This window comes from Podarcis raffonei, chromosome 6 (genome assembly GCF_027172205.1).
Source record: "Podarcis raffonei isolate rPodRaf1 chromosome 6, rPodRaf1.pri, whole genome shotgun sequence".
Classification (NCBI taxonomy): domain Eukaryota; kingdom Metazoa; phylum Chordata; class Lepidosauria; order Squamata; family Lacertidae; genus Podarcis; species Podarcis raffonei.
Window position 1 is genome coordinate 6,632,463 of NC_070607.1, and position 18,905 is coordinate 6,651,367.

Consider the following 18,905-nt stretch of genomic DNA (forward strand, 5'->3'; position numbering starts at 1 on the left):
GAGCTGGCAGCCTCTCACCCTTTCTTGAACACCCTCCTTTGTAGAGAGCCAGTGTGGTGCAGTGGTTAAGAGCGGTGGACTCGTAATCTGGTGAACTGGGTTCGCTTCCCCGCTCCTCCACATGCAGCTGCTGGGTGACCTTGGGCTAGTCACACTTCTTGAAGTCTCTCAGCCTCACTCACCTCACAGAGTGTTTGTTGTGGGGGAGGAAGGGAAAGGAGAATGTTAGCCGCTTTGAGACTCCTTAGGGTAGTGATAAAGCGGGATATCAAATCCAAACTACTACTACTACTACTTCTTCTTCTTCTTCTTCTTCTTCTTCTTCTTCTTCTTCTTCTTCTTCTTCTTCTTCTTCTTCTTCTTGTGTTCCCTCAGCCTCCTCTCCTCTCCCCTCTCCTTGGGAGTCCTCCGGGCAGCTGTTGCTTGCCCCCCAGTCTCTGAGCTGCCCCCCACCCCCAAAAGAGGTTCCCCCTCACATTGCCCCACAGGGGCCTAGAGAGCTTGTGGCCAGGGCTGCTGCAACAAACAGCTGTGCAAGCCTTTGGGAGGCAGAGACACGAGAGGGAACCATAGGCGGGAGGGAAGGAAAGAGGGACAGAGGCCAGTGTTGCCCAGGGCACCCCTGACCATCACTGAAGGCACCCCGGGGTGCCATGGCACACTGGTTGAAAACCTCTGCCATGCGCTAACGCCTCCCCGCCTCTAGCTGCGAAAACCCCCAAAGAGAGCAAATGTGCATGCAATCCATTAAAAAGCATATTGATTTGATGTCAGAAAGAGTGTGTTAAGATATGCCTCTAGAATTTGAAGACAATTTTATAAAGTTCGCTTGCAAACATTCCTTGAGTCCTTCTGCATCTGGGAATACATAAACAAACAAAAACAAATCTAAGGAATATATTTATACACAATGACAAACCACATTCAGATTACTGTAGATGTTACAGTACTGTAGAAATTTTGGGTGGCGCTCAACATCGGGCACTATTACAATTGCCCGTCAGTGTAAACATTTTTGTTTGCCAGGCAGAACAATCTCCCATCTCCTCCATCCCTTTGCTGTTTTGGGGGGATCTCTTGACTCTTCCAAGCAGATTTTGGGGGAGGCATTGGGCATAGAGGGGGAGAAGAGGCTCACTGTGTTACTGGGAGTCCTTGCACTGGCTTCTGCCAGCCTGCAAGGTTAGTTGAATCCGGCCTTGGATAACTTATTCTTTTGAGCAGCAAAATCAGCAATGAGATTATCAGGAGACCTTTCTCTCCAAGATCTTATTCTGTAGGGAGAACAGATAACGATCACAGCCTTGACTGCTGCATTGCTTACCATAATTTACTTTTCATAAGATATGATTTAGAGAATTCTCTTTCTCCTTCACCGTTTGAAATAGGCAGAGTTAGTTAAAGATTATCATCAGCTCTGATACATTTTGGAAACACCTCTACCAGGTTCTTACTCTAAGTGATCTTCAAACTACTTTATGCAATAATCTCAGGTCCATTACATCCTTCTGCAGTATCCAAGAAGAAAATGAAATATTTCAGATCAGGGAACAGAGATTTGAAGATCTTTTAGGTAAGCTCTCACTAAAGCTACTGCATCCCTTTTCGTGTGTAGCATTATTTTGGGAAGAGTGATAAAGTCTTGTCAGGAATTGAATTAAACCCACAATTTCTGGGGAAACCCAGGAGCTCTTGTTCAGTTCCACGTGAGAGACTGTAGTATGTTCGAACCATTCATTTGTCTCTGCCAGTTAGCTTGCCATCACCTGGGAAAACTGATTTGTGTTTCCATGCTGTTCCTCTTTCATCTGTTAGGATTTTGTTGACACAGTCAAATCTTTGAAGGACTTTATGCCCAGATTGCTGCCATGAAATGTATTTCTTTTTTTTTTTTAAATAAATTTTTATTGATTTTCCAACATATATTATAACACATTACAAATAACAATACAAAAACAAACAAACATATAAACATGTATAATTTCATAACCTTTTTTCCTTATACCCAATTTCGACGACTTCCCCATGCCTCCCTTTTCTGCATCCCTGTTTTAAACTTTTTCAGCAACCCCTGATCTAAATTACTTATAATTCCCTTTCTTTAACCTTTTTCTCTTACCCAATCATTTATCGCTGCAAATCTGCTTTACCTTACCCATGACATTTTAACACTCAATAATTTTACAACAGTTCTTAAGATAAAATTTAAATTTCTTCCAATCTTCTTCCACCGTCTCTTTCCCTTGGTCACGGATTCTGCCCGTCATCTCCGCCAGTCCCATATAGTCAATCACCTTCGTCTGCCACTCTTCCAGCGTGGGTAGTTCTTGTGTCTTCCAATACTTTGCTAGTAGAACTCTTGCTGCTGTTGTCGCATACATAAAAAACGTCCTATCTTTCTTTGACACCAATTGGCCTACCATGCCCAGGAGAAAAGCCTCTGGTTTCTTATAAAAGGTACACTTAAGCACCTTCTTAATTTCATTGTAAATCATTTCCCAGAAGACCTTAATCCTTGGGCACGTCCACCAAAGGTGATAGAAAGTACCTTCAATTTCATTACATTTCCAGCATTTATTATTGGGCAAATGATAGATTTTTGCAAGCTTGACTGGGGTCATGTACCACCTATAAATCATTTTCATAATATTCTCTCTTAAGGCATTACATGCCGTAAACTTTATACCGGTGCATGAAATGTATTTCAAATATTTTCAAGCTTGTTTGTTTTTACCAAAGAGTTTGCCTCTGATTTAAACTGCCACCTTCTCTTTCAAGTCATTGACATGTTAAAATCTTCAAAATTCCCTGTCACAGAACAAGAAGAACCTGTGCGGCTGGTTCTCCAAAGGACCATCTTGTTTGCGACAGATTTTTCAAAGTGAACTTTTGGATGATTAATTTGAATCAGTGATCAATGTTGCCTTCCCTCTTCTGGCAGTGTCGAGTTAGAACTGATCCTCCTCTCCTGGCAGCTGGGGGAGTAGAGGGCCAGAGGAGTATCCTGGCACCATCTTGGATGGAAGGGGGTTGTTCACAGTTCGAGAAAACAAGGGCTTGTTGGCCCCTGAGAAATGGCCCTTGTGACCCAACCTAACTGGAAGTGACTTTCATGGAACTGAAAGCTCTTGAATATACAGGGTGGAGCCTTGGCCTTCATGATCCAAGCTGTCACTTCTGTTGGGGCAGATAGGCCCTGTTGACATCAGCAAGATGGCACTACTGCCCCTTATGCTCGCAAGGTAGGCAATACTCAAGGGAAAAGATTGGAAAACTTTCAGATGTGATTGATGGAAGTAAAAAAAAATGTATAATATATGAAAGTATGTTTAATAATTGTTGAAAATGATATGTTAAAAAACTACCGTATTTTTTGCTCTATAAGACGCACAAGAACACAACCTAGTTTTTGGAGGAGGAAAACAAGAAAAAAAAATATTCTGAATCCTAGAAGCCAGAACAGCAAGAGGAATCACTGCGCAGCGAAAGCAGCGATCCCTCTTGCTGTTCTGGCTTCTGGGATAGCTGCGCAGCCTGCATTCGCTCCGTAAGACGCACACACATTTCCCCTTCCTTTTTAGGAGGGAAAATTGAGTCTTATAGAGCAAAAAATACAGTAATTACACACACACACACACACACACACACAGTGTAGGCAATACTCAGGAGCAGTGGGCTTATGGATGATCCCCCTAGGACGGCTTTGTACATTATGTTAGTTGTGAAGCACTCTGTTAATATTGTTATGAGTTTGTGGGTACCAGACTCTTAGTCCCTGCACCCAGCAGATGTTAAAAGTTAAATAAGCCAGGCAGTTTCCTCTTGAGGTGAGCCATTTAGAGAATATAATGAAGGTGATCAGCCATGAAGAAAGCCAAAGAGAGAGGACTCAGAGTTAGTTAGAAGGCAAAGGCAGAGTATTTAGTAGATATTTTTAGAGCAAGCTGGAGAGAGGGGCAGAGCACGATGCCTGGTGTTTGCTTGGATCCAGAGCTGTGCCTATGGGAAAAGCAAAACCCTCTCGGAGTGTTAACGCTGTGAACCCCTCCATCATGGGCTTAGGTTGTACAGTGGTACCTCTAGTTACGAACTTAATTTGTTCCGGAGGTCCATTCTTAAGTCGAAACCGTTCTTATCCTGAGGCACGCTTTCACTAACGGGGCCTCCCGCTGTGCACATGCCTCCGGTGTGAAATTTCCGTTCGCATCCTGGGGCAAAGATCGCAGCCAGGAGCAGCTACTTCTGGGTTAGCGGAGCTCATAACCTGAAGTGTTTGTAACCAGAAGCGTTTGTAACCAGAGGTACCACTGTTGTTATTTAGTCGTTTAGTCGTGTCCGACTCTTTGTGACCCCATGGACCAGAGCACGCCAGGCACTCCTGTCTTCCACTGCCTCCCACAGTTTGGTCAAACTCATGCTGGTAGCTTCAAGAACACTGTCCAACCATCTCGTCCTCTGTCGTCCCCTTCTTCTTGTGCCCTCCATCTTTCCCAACATCAGGGTCTTTTCCAGGGAGTCTTCTCTTCTCATAAGGTGGCCAAAGTATTGGAGCCTCAGCTTCACAATCTGTCCTTCCAGTGAGCACTCAATATATGTGTACCACTGTATATATGTGTAAATGAACCATGTATCATAAAGACACCGCAGTCACACCCTGGGTGAGCACGCCTGGAACCCCTGAAATCTCGTACCGCTCAGAGATTGGGGTGGCATGCAACAACAGTTCTCTTCCACCGCCATTCCATGCTGTATACAGTGGTACCTCGCAAGACAAATGCCTCGCAAGACGAAAAACTCGCAAGACGAAAGGGTTTTTGGTTTTTTGAGTTGCTTCGCAAGACGAATTTCCCTATGGGCTTGCTTCGCAAGACGGAAACATCTTGCAAGTTTGTTTCCTTTTTCTTAAAACCGTTAATACCCAGGGTGCATTGCTTGAAGAGGTGCAGTTGCACGCGGTGTGGTAGCCTTTTTTGAGGTTTTTGAAGACTTTGGTGATTTTTGAAGCTTTTCCAAAACTTCTTTTGAAACCGTCCTTCACAAGACGAAAAATTCGCAAGACGAAAAAAACTCGCAGAACGAATTAATTTCGTCTTGCGAGGCACCACTGTACCTGCTTCTGCATTCCTGATTTGTTAGAACCAAAAAAGGTCCCCGATTAAAAGAAGAAATACAATGGGTGGAATTCAAATGGGTTGCGCTCTTCCAGTCATTCCAACTGCACAAGCATTGCAGCTGATCAACCAGAATGATCCCACGTCTCCTTTATTCCCCCTCCATGCTGTTCCTTTTTTATTTTTGGGGATGCATTTTCCTTTTTGGGACAACGCATAAGTGTCCAGGCCCCTGCTGTCTGCCGCTTACAAAAGTTGACAAAATGCAGCAATGCCAGTGCTGCTGATGCTCTCTCATGTATGAGGCCCCTCCATGCAGAAAGCCCTCGGGCAATTGCCCCCAGTACCCGTCCCTTGCAAAGCCCCCGGTTCTAAGGATTGGGTGTACAACTGGGGTGGAAGGAACCGATGTCCTGTTTCCAGTTATAAACTCAAGACCAGCATGCTGACTAGAAGGCCGGTGGTGGAAGCTGTTTAAAGAAAAGGCAAAGATGGGAATAGAGGGCAGCAAGGTCAGAAGGAGAAGTAGTATGAATACAAAGAGAGCCCAAATGTCAATGAATGAGGGCTGATCTAAACACCCCAGGCCAATTGTTTTTCATTGTATTGCGAGGACATCCATTCATGCTGCAAAACAATACAATATTATTTTCAGCCAAAGGTGGTTATCATGGAGAAGGCCTGGAGATTTATTTACCTCTACTCTCCCATTTTTATGTTGTTATTGTTGTAGGACAGTAGCCTGCAGGTGTGCACAAATTGCAAAAGATAGCGAGTAAAGGTTTTTTGCTTTTGCTACTAACCAGAACTCACGTGTCGACGCTTAGAAAAACTGAGAGGTGAATTTCTGCAAGTGGCTTTTATGCTCTTTCCTGCATTTGCAGATTGATTAGCTGCAGTTTAGGTTTGGGAAGGTAGGCCATAAAATCAAGTGGCTGCATGGCTGAACTGTGATGCTATGACTCTGCTTTTCCGGCACTTAAAATAAATGTGACTCCTTAATGTTGCCTTAATGTGACTTTATGGGTATATGCTGTCCCAGAATATAGGAGCACAGTCTCTTTCTCTCTCTCTGCGATGCAGAGGACACTGGAAACTGAATGCAAGCTACAAATCAGGCAGACGGGAACACCTGCATTTCTCAGGATTCTCTAACAGAGAAGGGCACTTTAAGGGTTGAACTGCACATTATGTTTTCTGCGGGTGTAGACCTGAGATGTTTTAAGTATACCGTACATCTGAAAATAACCAAAAGGAGAAGAAACCCAATAAGCAAAACCCAAAAGGAACCTTTTTGCAGTCACCTGCTGGCAGGGCCATCTTAAGCATATCTGGCGCCGTGGTGCAAAGAAGAAGAGTTTGGATTTGATATCCCTCTTTATCACTACCCTAAGGAGTCTCAAAGCGGCCAACATTCTCCTTTCCCTTCCTCCCCCACAACAAACACTCTGTGAGGTGAGTGGGGCTGAGAGACTTCAGAGAAGCCCAAGGTCACCCAGCAGCTGCATGTGGAGGAGCAGGGAAGCAAACCCGGTTCACCAGGTTACTAGTCTACTGCTCTTAACCACTGCACCACACTGGCTCTCAAAGCTCCCTCCGGCACCCCTCCCTTGCTTCCCAGAGTTTTTTAGGGAGGGCAGTGCTGCCGACGGGGCTGGAGGAGGCGGACAGCGGCTGGAGGGCGGCTCCTCTGGCGGGGAAAAGGCGGAGGCTGGACTTCGTGCCACGGTGGCCATGGCAGACGGAGGCTCTGGGCACAGTGCTGCTTTGGCGTAGGCGGGCGAGGGTGGCGAGTTGATGCTGGGAGGCCTCTGTCTCTTCCCTGGCGCCCTCCAGAACTTGGCGCCCTGGCGCCCTGCACCCCTAGCCTCTATAGGTAAGACGCCCCTGCTTGCCGGTTGGAGTACAAATCTGCTGCTGGTAAACTTTGCAATGCACCTAATGTGTTGCTGTTACTTGCTAGAGCAGTTTGTGCACCCTCAACTTTCTTGCAACTTTGTGGAGCGCAGAAGAGACCCCACAATTCACAGATGGCATCCTTGAATTCCAAGGGCATAAACATCTACTGCACAGGATTGGGACTCTGCTGATTATGTTCACAATGTCATGCTGGCATGCTGTGGCTGCACTCCCTCCCCGAGACTGTTATCTGTCTTGGGCACGGATTCATAGCACAGCTTTTAGCACCGCCTTATAGACCATTAGGGCCCCATTCACATGCAGGGGGACAATAGCTCACCCAGGATGCGTTTCCTTCCTCCCTTTCCCCTACGCAGCAGGTGTGCTCTGCTCAGTATTATTGGTGCATGCGAGACCCCATCATTCTAAATTAATTCTGTATTCATCATCCCAGCTATAATTTATTTATTTAGCCGTAATTAATTTAGACTTAATGTGGATGAAATATGTACTGTCCTCGCGGGGGCAACTGCACGGCCCACATAGGCTTTAGTTAAAAGGACCATTAAGACCAACCCTTCTTGCGATCCATTAGGCCAGTCTCTCTCCAGTGAAGAAGATTAAGCCCTGCTGTGTGAAATGTCATGCATAATTGGGTCGATTGCTGCTTTAAACTCTGCCCCTTCGTCCACATCCCTTTCTCTTCATTTTGAGTACTTCTCTTCTTCAGAAGATCTCTTGGCCTCCCTTGCTCAGAACAGTGACTCACTCCATCCTGGTTTTCTGCCGCAGGCAGAGCTGTGTACATCCCACCCTTAAAATAAAAATTGGTGCCCAGGTAATCCATACTCTGTACGACCAAGAAAAGCTGCGTGCATTGTGCCAATCTACATTGCTTTTTTTAACCTAATTTATTCTAGTTTTGCTGGTCCTTGGAAGGGGCAAATACCTATACAGGGCCCTGAAATCCTGCCTTCTACTTCTCAAAAGTAGAATATAGTGGATATAGGAATGGCTCTGGCTTCTGAGATTTCAGCAGGCATTACCCATACACTCTAGGCTAGTTCTCAAGAGCATAGCTGTCAACGTACAGATTTGAAAATAAGGGACCAGCAGCCTCGAAAATAAGGGATCAGCAGCCAAAATAAGGGATTTGCAGAACACAGGTAGGTTCAACTTCTGAGCCTCTCCGAGCCAAAGGCAGAAAGCCCAGCCAGCAGCCAAACGAAGCCTCAAGCAGTGGTTCACACAGCGCAGCAACCCGGCAAAGGGGATGCAGCAAGGAAAACCACCGTCACCTCTCCGCTGGGAAGCGCTGAGCAAAGTCGAGTCCCCAGGCAACGCGGCCAATTTGATTGGCACAAGGCATGCAAGCTCCACCCCCCAGTCGTTCTTAGACTCCTTATTGGGTGAGCAACACAGCCAAGCAACACAGTTGGAGCCTCCCTCCTCCCTGGCCAGCAGGGAGGGAGGGAGAGGAGCTGCTTCCTTTGAAACCTGGGAAATTTAAGGGACATCATCAATAAGGGACAGCAGCGGGACACAGCGCTGGGATAAGGGACTTTCCTGCCAAATAAGGGACGGTTGGCAGCTATGCTCAAGAGTCATATGAGCAAAAAATTGTGTTCAGCTGGAATCTGTGCCTAATGCTACTTTCTGTGCTTTTTTTCCCTGCACCAAGTACAGTATATATATTGCTCTGGTTATAGGCGTAGTCTTTTTTTGTTCTCCTCTGCAGGCGTTTTGGTACGAAATGTACAGCGTGCCAGCAGGGGATTCCACCCACGCAGGTGGTCAGGAAAGCCCAGGACTTCGTCTATCACCTGCACTGCTTTGCCTGCATCATCTGCAATCGCCAACTGGCCACAGGTGATGAGTTCTACCTCATGGAAGACGGACGCCTGGTGTGCAAGGAAGACTATGAGACGGCCAAGCAGAACGGTAGGGATTCAGCAAACATGCCAGGCATTCCTCTGTGGCAAGATACAGTTGCTTCTGGACAAACAGACAGGAGAGCTTGTGTGAATTAGGAAAAAAATTGGTTTTTTTTTTCTTTCAGGTTAACATCAGTGGTGGCCAGGGTGGGGGGCAGGTGCAGGAAGGGCAAAGGATATTTCTAGGTTGGCAAAGTATGAAAGAAAATTATGTTAATGACAGGAGTCTAGCAGTGGGGGGCAAGTTCCTTATTTTGGGGGGGGGCACTTGCCCCTCTTTTCTCCTCTGGCACCACCTAGTGTTAGCATTAAGTACATGTGAGCAGGAAAGGTGGCAAACCTGTTTATGGGAAATGACAATAGGAATTTGTTTGCAAGGCAGGAACTGAACCCTCTGGGAACCTGGGATCCAATCCTGGCACATGGACACACATACAGGACATCAGTTCTGGCCAGTCTCATTTGCAAGTGTGCCGTGAATGGAATTGAAACCAAATGCCGGTACCACTCTAGGGTGTACACCCTGTACCGTGGGGTGCCTTGCCTGAGCTGGGGAATGGAGAGTTGTGCCATGAGCGGTGGGCTCTCCTGCTCTTCTCCAATCGTGTCACCCCTCCTGCTGCCTTGGGCCACTTGATGTTGTTGCCCGAACGCTGCAGGCTGGCTCCTTCTGCTGTCCAAGGTCTGGAGCAAAGCGCTGCTGCGTTCCAGCTCAAAACTCCATACTCCAGACACAAGGCCTGGCCTTGTTTCTTGGGGAGATTTCTATGTCTCAGGAAAGGAGGAATGCCTTGGATGAACAGTGTTAAGAGACAGCAAGGGCATGGCCAGGTGGCAGCTAAGCCTGGAAGCCGAACTTTGCAGTTTGTAGCTTTTCCATTTGAATGATGTACCTGCTTCCCTTGGATTTCAAGGGCTGTCCTACTGAAACCATGTCTTCTTCATTTTCTCGTGATTTAATGTACTTCACCAAATCTCCTTCTGAAGTTCTGTGCACACAAAACTTCTTTTTCCTTATCGTAGAAAGAGTTCCAATAGATGGGCATATTAATTCCCGAGCGAACCCACATCCCACTGAAATGGACAGTATTACCTAAAAAAATACAGGTGCAGGGAACTGGGAAAAGGCAGCCAGAACCTGCCCATTTCACTAGGCATGAACAACGGCCTGGCTCTGTCCTGCCACCCTAGGATCTCCACCTCTTTTCCAACACATTGTTTTCTCTCTTGCTGTTAGCCTCCCCAGTCCGAATCTCTTTGCATAACATCATCCTTGGCACATCCTCAGCTTTGGCAAAATGGCTGTGCCAGGGCACATTGAAGCAGGGAGCAGGGGCAGGTCTTGAGCAACTAATTGTTCAGTTCCTCCCACAAGCTCCCGGAACTGGGCCAAATATTTGGTCCCCCCACAAATGTATCTCCAGAAAGAATCTTATATTCCCAGGGGATTGATGAGCAACAGAGGGATGCATGCCATCTATTTTCTGTTTAAGATGCTCTGCATGAAGGAACATCAAGAGCCAAAAGCAACCCCCCAGGCTCAGCTCTGCTTGAGGCAACAGAGTTGTATCTTACACAGCAGCTTAATCTGGCCCTTAACCCAAAGAGTCTCCCATTTTTCATCCCGAGGCCTAAAATGCCAATATTTACTGTAGGTGAAAAACCCAGAATTGGGGGTGGGTTGAGGCAAGCGAGACAGAAAGAGGCTATAGATCACCAAACACTAATGAATCTACAGAGACTGCCAAACAGTGCCTGACTGAAATTAAAACTGAACTGGTCTTTAATGGATTTCATGTTGACAAGCCCTGACTTCTCATTAATTAAGGACTCTATTTTGACCTAATCAATTTAGCTAGGGTGATGCAATGCCTATTTGTGCTAAGGGGATTGGTTTGGGGGCCAGGGCTAAGAGATCATAGATTGAATATTGCTCAATTTCTATTATTGACTCAGCGTTATCGATGGCTACAGTGTCATAAAGTTTTGCAGCCCAAGGAGCTGCAAAGTAAGAGAGGGGGAATTCCAAGGCGTGGACCAAACAGGATGGCTAAACTGTCTATATATGAAGGAAGGGGAGACTTGTGTTTCTATAGCAATACATTTTGTTATCCGAGTAGGTAGGACACTTCTGTGGAGCATTTTTGAATTTGTGGCTTTGGCAGTTATGCTTCTTCCAGAATATGCACTCTGTCCTTCAAGAAAAGAAAAAAGCTACTGTTAGAATGGCTGCTATATTGTGAGAGTTCAGAAATAAAAACAGGCACGTTTTACCCATTTCAGCCTGGCAACTTCAACCTGAGAGTATACTCACACTAGCATTTTTATTGCTGATCTGATGATAGGGGCTGTTGCTGCTCTCCTTGAAATTCATAGGCAATTATCTGAGACTAAATCACATTTGGGAGTCTGTTTATACAGTTGAAGTGTTACTTAACTATAGAATCAAAAGCACGAGACAGTTAGATGAGAACAAACAAGGTCTGGGTTCTCTTATTTGTGTGCTTCTGCAAGCTGTGCAATCAAATGGCTCTAAATTGCCACTCAACAGCGTCAACCTACTGTTAAAGGGACAGTGCTGGCTGGTTTTACCTTGTTCTCATTCCTGAGACAGCTTCCACTTTCAAAACTCACAGCACACAAATACCTATATTCTGCCTAAGCTTCCGTTTCATGCTCTGTGTGCCAAAATAAAAGGAAACTGTTCTGTTACAGACGATTCAGAAGCTGGAGCTAAGCGGCCTCGAACCACCATCACAGCCAAACAGTTGGAAACATTAAAAAATGCCTATAAAAACTCCCCCAAACCAGCGAGGCATGTGCGGGAGCAGCTGTCTTCTGAAACTGGATTGGACATGCGGGTTGTACAGGTGAGCCAAATGGCACAATGCAGATGCTGTCCTCAACTAAGTAATGGATTGATCTACAGCATTAATTACTTGCCATTAATTACTTGCCAGGTGGCATTAGCTGAGCTCATGCAGGAGAGGTTTGTGTGTGCAAGAAGGAGGCAGCAGAAGTCCCTTTACCTGTGGGTTTAAATTCCACGATCCTGCACTTCATGGGGTTGATAAAGCATATCTGGAGGCTGCTATGGACCTCAGATGCAGAAACAGAATGAAAGAAATGTATAGAATTTTGGGGCTTTTATAAAGATCTGTTGTGGAAGAAGGAATATCAGCTGTTGCAGCTTGTCAAGCAGGGTGGGGAAATTTGCAAATCCCCTCACTTTTACCTTTTACTAACCCTCTCCTCTTTTTCATCTGGTCACGTTCAGAGAAGGTGCAGAAAGCAGCACCCATTCAAACATATGCAGAGGTAGATTTTGGACGTGACATTAATTGCAAGGCCGGTGAATCCTCCGATGGTTTGACACAACAATAAACCCTCTTAGATCTTTAGGGATGCCAAAAGCAGCTCCAAGGCTTTCCTCCTAGCCGTATCAATTGAGCGTGTGTAAGGCTTGTATTGTCATGGAGCTCCTCATCAGGTAAACTAGGAGCTGCTTCTGTTTGTGCCACACGGCACTGTGGATCGTCTGGTTTGGCAGGAATGCTTTTTATCTATGAAATTTCTTTTATGCCCTTCAAGGATCACAGGGTGGTTTACAACACAAAAGCACAAAAGTACAGAGTAATACACAGAAACAATAACCCCAGATATGAATCTGCCTTGGGATTTTTTTTGGGGGGGGGGAGTTGCTACAATGTCATTAATAATGGCAATAATTTACATTGGGAAACTATTTTATCTTTTTACTCTTTTTTTTGCAAACCACCCAGAGGTTTTATTACAAAAGAAACACAACTGTATATAAACTTGTGAAATAAATATTATCCCAATGCAGATAATATTTTTGGAATGCAGAAATTGAAGCTGAGAAAGTCACATAATCGTGGCTGTAACAGAGGGAAGAAAACAGATGCATGGCAACCAGTGGCGTAGCGTGGGGGGTGCAGGGGGGCCGGCCGCACTGGGCGCAACATCTGGGGGCGCGCGCTCGCACTCGCAGCTCTCTGCCCCTACTAAAATCCACGGGTTAGGGGGCGCAAATTACTTGCCTTGCCCCGGGTGCTGACAACCCACTGATGGCCACTTCCATCTCTGCTGCAAGAAGCTAGGCTTCTCTCCCTCCAGCAGCCATTGCATCTGACTGCAGCAAAATGGAGAGATCAGCTAACTCTTCTGAACTTTTCCACCTATTGGTCACCACACCAGATGACCATAGAACTAAGAACTTGTGTCTGAGCTTGCTTGCTTCTTCCTCCCTCTTACACCATTTTCATTTTGTTCGTCCTGTCCGTCTTTCTGTAGTTATCTGTACGCAACTCTGGGAGCCTTTTCTTTGGCTTTAGGGTAGAAGTGCTACAAACAACAAAAGAAATCAACGTATCTAAGGCAGAATTAGGGCTTGAATTCAGATGCAGGAGATCAAATTGCTGCTCTCTGTCCACTGAACCACACTAGAGTTCTCTGCTTGGACGGGCTCTCAGCAATGCTTGTCTTTTCCCTCCTTTATCTTCTACGGCTCCAGGTCTGGTTTCAAAACAGAAGAGCTAAAGAGAAACGTCTGAAGAAAGATGCTGGGCGTCACCGCTGGGGCCAGTTCTACAAGAGCGTTAAGAGGAATCGAGGAGGCAGCAAACATGAAAAGGAGAGCTCTGCAGAGGACTGTGGGGTTAGTGATAGTGAGCTGAGCTTCAGAGGTAGGCATGGGGTAGAGCAGAGACTGGGGGAAGGCTCAGGGCTATCGTCCACAGGACAACGCAAACTCGCTCTACAAGGCAAATTGAGCCACAGGCTCATATGCTTGTGCCTGAAGTTGCCCTTGTTCAGGGATGGAGAACTTTTTTCAGACTGAGGGCAACCTTCTGCGTGCTGGTGGTGGGCAGGGCAAGAGAAAAAAGCAAGCCATAGGGCAGCGGTTCTCAACCTGTGGGTCCCCAGATGTTGTTGGACTACAACTCCCATTATCCCTGAGCTCTGGTCTTGCTAGCTATGGGTGATGGGAGTTGTAGTTCAACAACATCTGTAGACCCACAGGTTGAGAAAGGCTGCCATAGGTTTCTCTACATATAAACGCTTCCATCCATTTATGTAAGAGGCATTATCGATTTCAAGGATAGTATATACCCAGACAAAATTGCCTGGAGGGAAGCACAGAGCCAATGTGAGTCCTGGAGGACTGCAGTCAGACACCAGTCCTGAGGTTCCCCACACTTGTTTGGCTACAAAAGCAGTGGCATGAAGGCGGCTTGGGATTTCCCCTCTTCGATGTAGAATCTCCCATACAGAAGCATTGCACACTGGCCACCCAAAGGAATGGGTTGCGTGGGATTCTACATGCAGTGGAGAGGGCAGCAAATCCAGCCTTTGCTTTCATGCCCTCACTGTGTGCAGGCTGCCCAAATCAAACGACAAATTGAACCTCTGAATTGTTTGATATAATGAAGCTCTCCGATGGAAGTTGAATTTGCTGTTTGTTTTTGTGACAATTCCCGCCCCCCCCAACCAAAACAACCAGTTTGCTATATGCATAGTATTTGACTTGACTGGAGAATGGCTGGGTAAATTGTCCCATAGGCTACCACATTTCCAATTTGGGTGAGTAAACTTGGAGCCTCTGGTATCACCACTGGATTTTTAGTATCAAACAGATATAAAGTCCAGTACCCAGAGAGAATTATTAGTGGGAGTTGCAAGGCAGAGAAGGCCTTACATGTGGCAGTGGGACCTGCAAAATGGCGCCGTGTGGAGTGCTCCTGTTCAGGATTGAATGGGCGGCATGTGACTCACATTTCTGTGCTGACATCCCATGAGATAACACTTCTCATTGGCTTTTCACAGGGATTCTTCTCACATTAAAAGCACCTGTGTTCTTAACAGGATTCAAAATCATTAGCCAAAACAGGTTGGAAACAAAACATGCTCTCCTCTCTTAAGAATGCATAAACATTTGCTCAGAAGGCAACTGTCTGGAAAGCTAATTTACAGCCTCCTCATAAGCTAAATTCCACAGGCATTTCTATTGCACAGCTTGTAAATCTATTACACATTTGAGTTTTCTTGTGTGCTGCTTAAGTGTCCTCCCCCTAAAATTAAGCTGTTTAGAAATGGACTTAAATAAATAAAATAAGTTATTGAGTTGCTCCAGTCCACAGTTTAAAATCCTGCCAAGCAGCAGTTGGGTGGTATAGTGGAAGACTGAATCAGTGCTTCACTGCAAAACTACAGTCTTGAAATGGCTCATTCAACCCCAAACTATTGGATCAGTGAGGAAACTGCCTGCACAGTCCATTTAGAAACCTACTTTTGCACTTGTAGGGCCCTGAGCTAAACTGAGGGTATGTTGAGAATTGCAGCCTGAATTACCTGCTTCAAACATCTCATCCCCATTATCTAAGGCTAAAGATCATTTTTTTAAATATAAAAAATAACCATCAACAACAAGAAGTGTAACCAATAATAAAAAGAGGAAAAAAGAAGAGCGAGACCAACGCACCAAGTAACACATATTTTTAACCTCTTATTATAAAAGCGTTTCCATACTGCCATTATCATAAAATCTAAGGGTTGTATAAAACAATAATTCATAAAAGCACCATTCAAACAATACAGTTAGTAATTAAAGAGGCAGGTTAATCCTAATGATAAATAAATAGCAGCTGCAAAGGCATGTTGGCATAAAAAAGGGCTTGAAAAGATGCTTGAAAGTCAACAAGGAGGCTCGCTGTTTCATCTCTGCTCGCAAAGTGTTCCACAGCATGAGACTGACTAAATGCCTCAGGTCTCTTAAACATAACAAGCAGCGCTTTTCCAGATGATCTCAGTGGTTGAGCCAGGATATAAGGAGTCCTGAAGATATCAGGGACCCAAGTTGCTCTGGGCATTGCCATGACAATCTGGAACCTTGCCCGGAAGCATTTGAAGACTGAAACCTTATACTGTTACCTGGGAGTAAACCCCAATGAATTGAATGGGACTTATTTCTTGGTACACACAAATTGAACTTTGCTGTATTAAAATCTGGCAGAGTAAAGAGATATTCACAGATGTGCAACTCCATATATACTTGATTGCCTTTACTAAAGTCAGATCCAATTTAATTAAACCTTCTCCCTGTTTTAAGGTTTGGAATTTTTCCTTCCTTTTAAATGTGTAGAAAGATGTCTCTGCGTGTGGATGGAATAATAATAATAATAATAATAATAATAATAATAATAATAATAATAATAATAATTTATTATTTATACCCCGCCCATCTGGCTGGGCCTCCCCAGCCACTCTGGGCGGCTTCCATAAAAACCAAAAATACAGTAAAATATCACACGTTAAAAACTTCCCTGAACAGGGCTGCCTTAAGATGTCTTCTGAATGTCAGGTAGTTGTTTATCGCTTTGACATCTGCTGGAAGGGCGTTCCACAGGGCGGGCGCCACTACCGAGAAGGCCCTCTGCCTGGTTCCCTGTAGCTTTGCTTCTCGCAATGAGGGAACCGCCAGAAGGCCCTCGGCGCTGGACCTCAGCGTCCGGGCAGAATGATGGGGGTGGAGACGCTCCTTCAGGTATACTGGAATGGCCTTCAGCTGGCACAATGGGACTTCACCTTCCTCTTCCTCCCTGCAAATCTCCTCCAGAGGGTTGGGGACCCTTTGGAAGAGATCTAGGAGTGTGCATTTCCCATAAGTCTGCTTGTGAAACGTTAGATACCACTGAAAGTTTTGTGTGCATTTTTTATGTGGTGCTGTGCACCCTCATTAAAACAGTGATGCCACAAGATGGGTCTGCTCAGTTGTGGCTGATGAAAAGGTAGAATCTTAAAAACAAGCACCAGCTGAAAAACTAAGCCCCTGTAAGTCCCACTGATGACAATGGCGGGGTGTGTGTGTTTAGCCTAGGCTTAACTCTGCCACTGAAATAAACTGGATTTAAGCACTTTATGTTTGGCTGACTAATGCCCTTAAATACACAATGATATGTGCTGAATCAGCAAGTGACCAGAAATAAGTTGATGAGAGATTAACCAAGTAGTCAAATAATAATAAGATGTGAGAAAGAAATGGTGGTTTAAAAATAAGTCAAAATAGTAAATGTATTTTTTAAAAAAACGACGACGACCATTTCCCACACAGGTTTTTTTTTGTTACAGTTTGGCTTTTGATGCCAGTATAGACCTTTCAATGACACTGATGAATTTTGCAATGTAAATATTTCTGAGAATTTCAGAACTACTGTTTGTCAGAGCATTTAAAACATGCCAGTCTTTCATCATCTGCACTGCTTTGGTTAGTCTTTTCCAGAAGTGGGCACTGGAGCATGTATGAGGTTTCTCAGTCTTTGGATTGGCAGAACCTCATAACTGCCACAAGAAGAAGAAAGGGAAATCAGTTAATGTAGGTCTACAGCCAGTTGGAATGGGGTTGATCCTGTCTCAGCGATGGAAAAGATACTTAAGCCATGATGCGGCAGAATTGTGCTTGAACAAGCCCTAAAAATAAGGTCACAAAAGTTACTAGACTGTGGCAACATTTACTAGTCTGCTAGGTGCTGAAGAGGAAACAGTTCTGCCCTGCCGGTGGGTTTCTATGCTGTCCCAGGGAAGGTCCCTCCCCTGCCAGGCTAGTAACTTTTTTACAATTCTCTGTCGCCTACAGCTACCAGACAGGTGGTTAGATACAAGGCTAGTTTAAATCCATGGGCATCAATGGTCTTAAGAACAGTTGGCTGTCTTGGATTGGACTGCAATTGGATAGATTACCAGCGTTCTTCTTTCTTCCTTTCATGGCAAATGTATGCAGTGACCCTTATTATTACTGCTGCACTTAAAATGCTGTTCTCCTTGCTTTTGTTTACAGAAGACCAAATCCTCTCGGAGCTTGGCCACAACAACAGAATTTATAACAATGCTGGCGAGGTGGCTAGTGGACAGCTAATGAACGGTACTTTCTCAATGGATGGGACTGGACAATCGTATCAGGACTTGAGGGATGGAAGCCCCTACGGAATCCCACAGTCTCCCGCTTCCATATCATCCCTTCCATCACACACTCCGTTGCTAAATGGCCTGGATTACACAATGGACAATAATTTAGGAATAATGGCACATGGAGGCCAGGGGGTGAGTCAGACACTCAGAGCTATGGCTGGAGGCCCAACCTCTGATATTTCTACTGGAAGCAGTGTTGGTTATCCAGACTTTCCAACAAGCCCTGCCTCTTGGCTTGATGAAATGGATCATCCTCCTTTTTAAAATTTCGCGCTCCCTTCAATTTTGCCATATCCCCACTTGCTCTCTGGGGCCTGAAAGCATACTTAAAAAAAACAAAAAACCACCCGCTGAGGGACGGCAATCAGACTTCAAGGATCACAGGCGTGCCATTCCGAGAACATTTCCATTATTTTAGAATGGGAATCCACTATTTGTTTCCTGTAGAGCTGAAAGAAAACATGGTATTAAGATATATATTTGCTTTCTGTCTGAAAGAGTGGGACATAGGAGGCACTGCTCCTGAACAGAGCACATTGGTGTGTATAGTATTTGTATGACTTTAGGGGTGCCAGCTGTAGTAAATAAGAGTTTACGGACTCTTTCCATAGAGCTCTGCTGTTGAGTGCAACACTAGCACATGTTGAAATGACTAAACATTTTGGCCTTTGGCAGCTTCACATCAGCTCTCATGTGGCACGGCCACTGTCCTTATTTGCTCACCTCTAGTCAACCAATGGAAATGCAATATTGCTAAATCCAGACTTGACTGCTGAAGGGATGGAAAGTTATTGGGAGATTGCAATTCCCCCCTTCCCTGCCCCTTCTGTATTTTCTTCCTCCCCCAGTCCTGCAGCTTCACATTTACTTGGCTGTTTCGGTATATCTTTGCCTTATGCAGGATAAATGGTGGGGCAGCCACAGCTGGTTTTACTTCCTACCTACCGTATTTTTTGCACCATAACACTCACTTTTT

At 45.2% G+C, this 18,905-nt stretch overlaps 1 protein-coding gene and 2 long non-coding RNA genes across 4 annotated transcripts in view; 2 read left to right on the plus strand and 1 right to left on the minus strand.

Annotated features, from left to right (window-relative positions):
- LHX4 (LIM homeobox 4) overlaps window positions 1-18,868 on the plus strand; it is a 90,556-nt gene extending 71,688 nt beyond the window's left edge. For both annotated transcript variants that reach the window (XM_053391326.1, XM_053391325.1), the window contains exons 3-6: window positions 8,749-8,951; window positions 11,660-11,814; window positions 13,479-13,650; window positions 17,799-18,868. In XM_053391326.1, coding sequence (XP_053247301.1) covers window positions 8,749-8,951; window positions 11,660-11,814; window positions 13,479-13,650; window positions 17,799-18,193 — 925 coding nt within the window. In that variant the 3' untranslated portion in view covers window positions 18,194-18,868. The remainder of the gene's footprint in view (window positions 1-8,748; window positions 8,952-11,659; window positions 11,815-13,478; window positions 13,651-17,798) is intronic.
- Window positions 4,752-5,109, plus strand: LOC128415291 (uncharacterized). The gene is made up of 2 exons (XR_008330906.1): window positions 4,752-4,940; window positions 5,042-5,109. It is a non-coding gene; the product is annotated as an uncharacterized LOC128415291 (long non-coding RNA).
- LOC128415295 (uncharacterized) lies at window positions 10,705-13,489 on the minus strand. The gene is made up of 2 exons (XR_008330909.1): window positions 11,974-13,489; window positions 10,705-11,139 (listed from the first exon to the last, which is right to left on the minus strand). It is a non-coding gene; the product is annotated as an uncharacterized LOC128415295 (long non-coding RNA).
- Window positions 18,869-18,905: the final 37 nt, after the last annotated feature.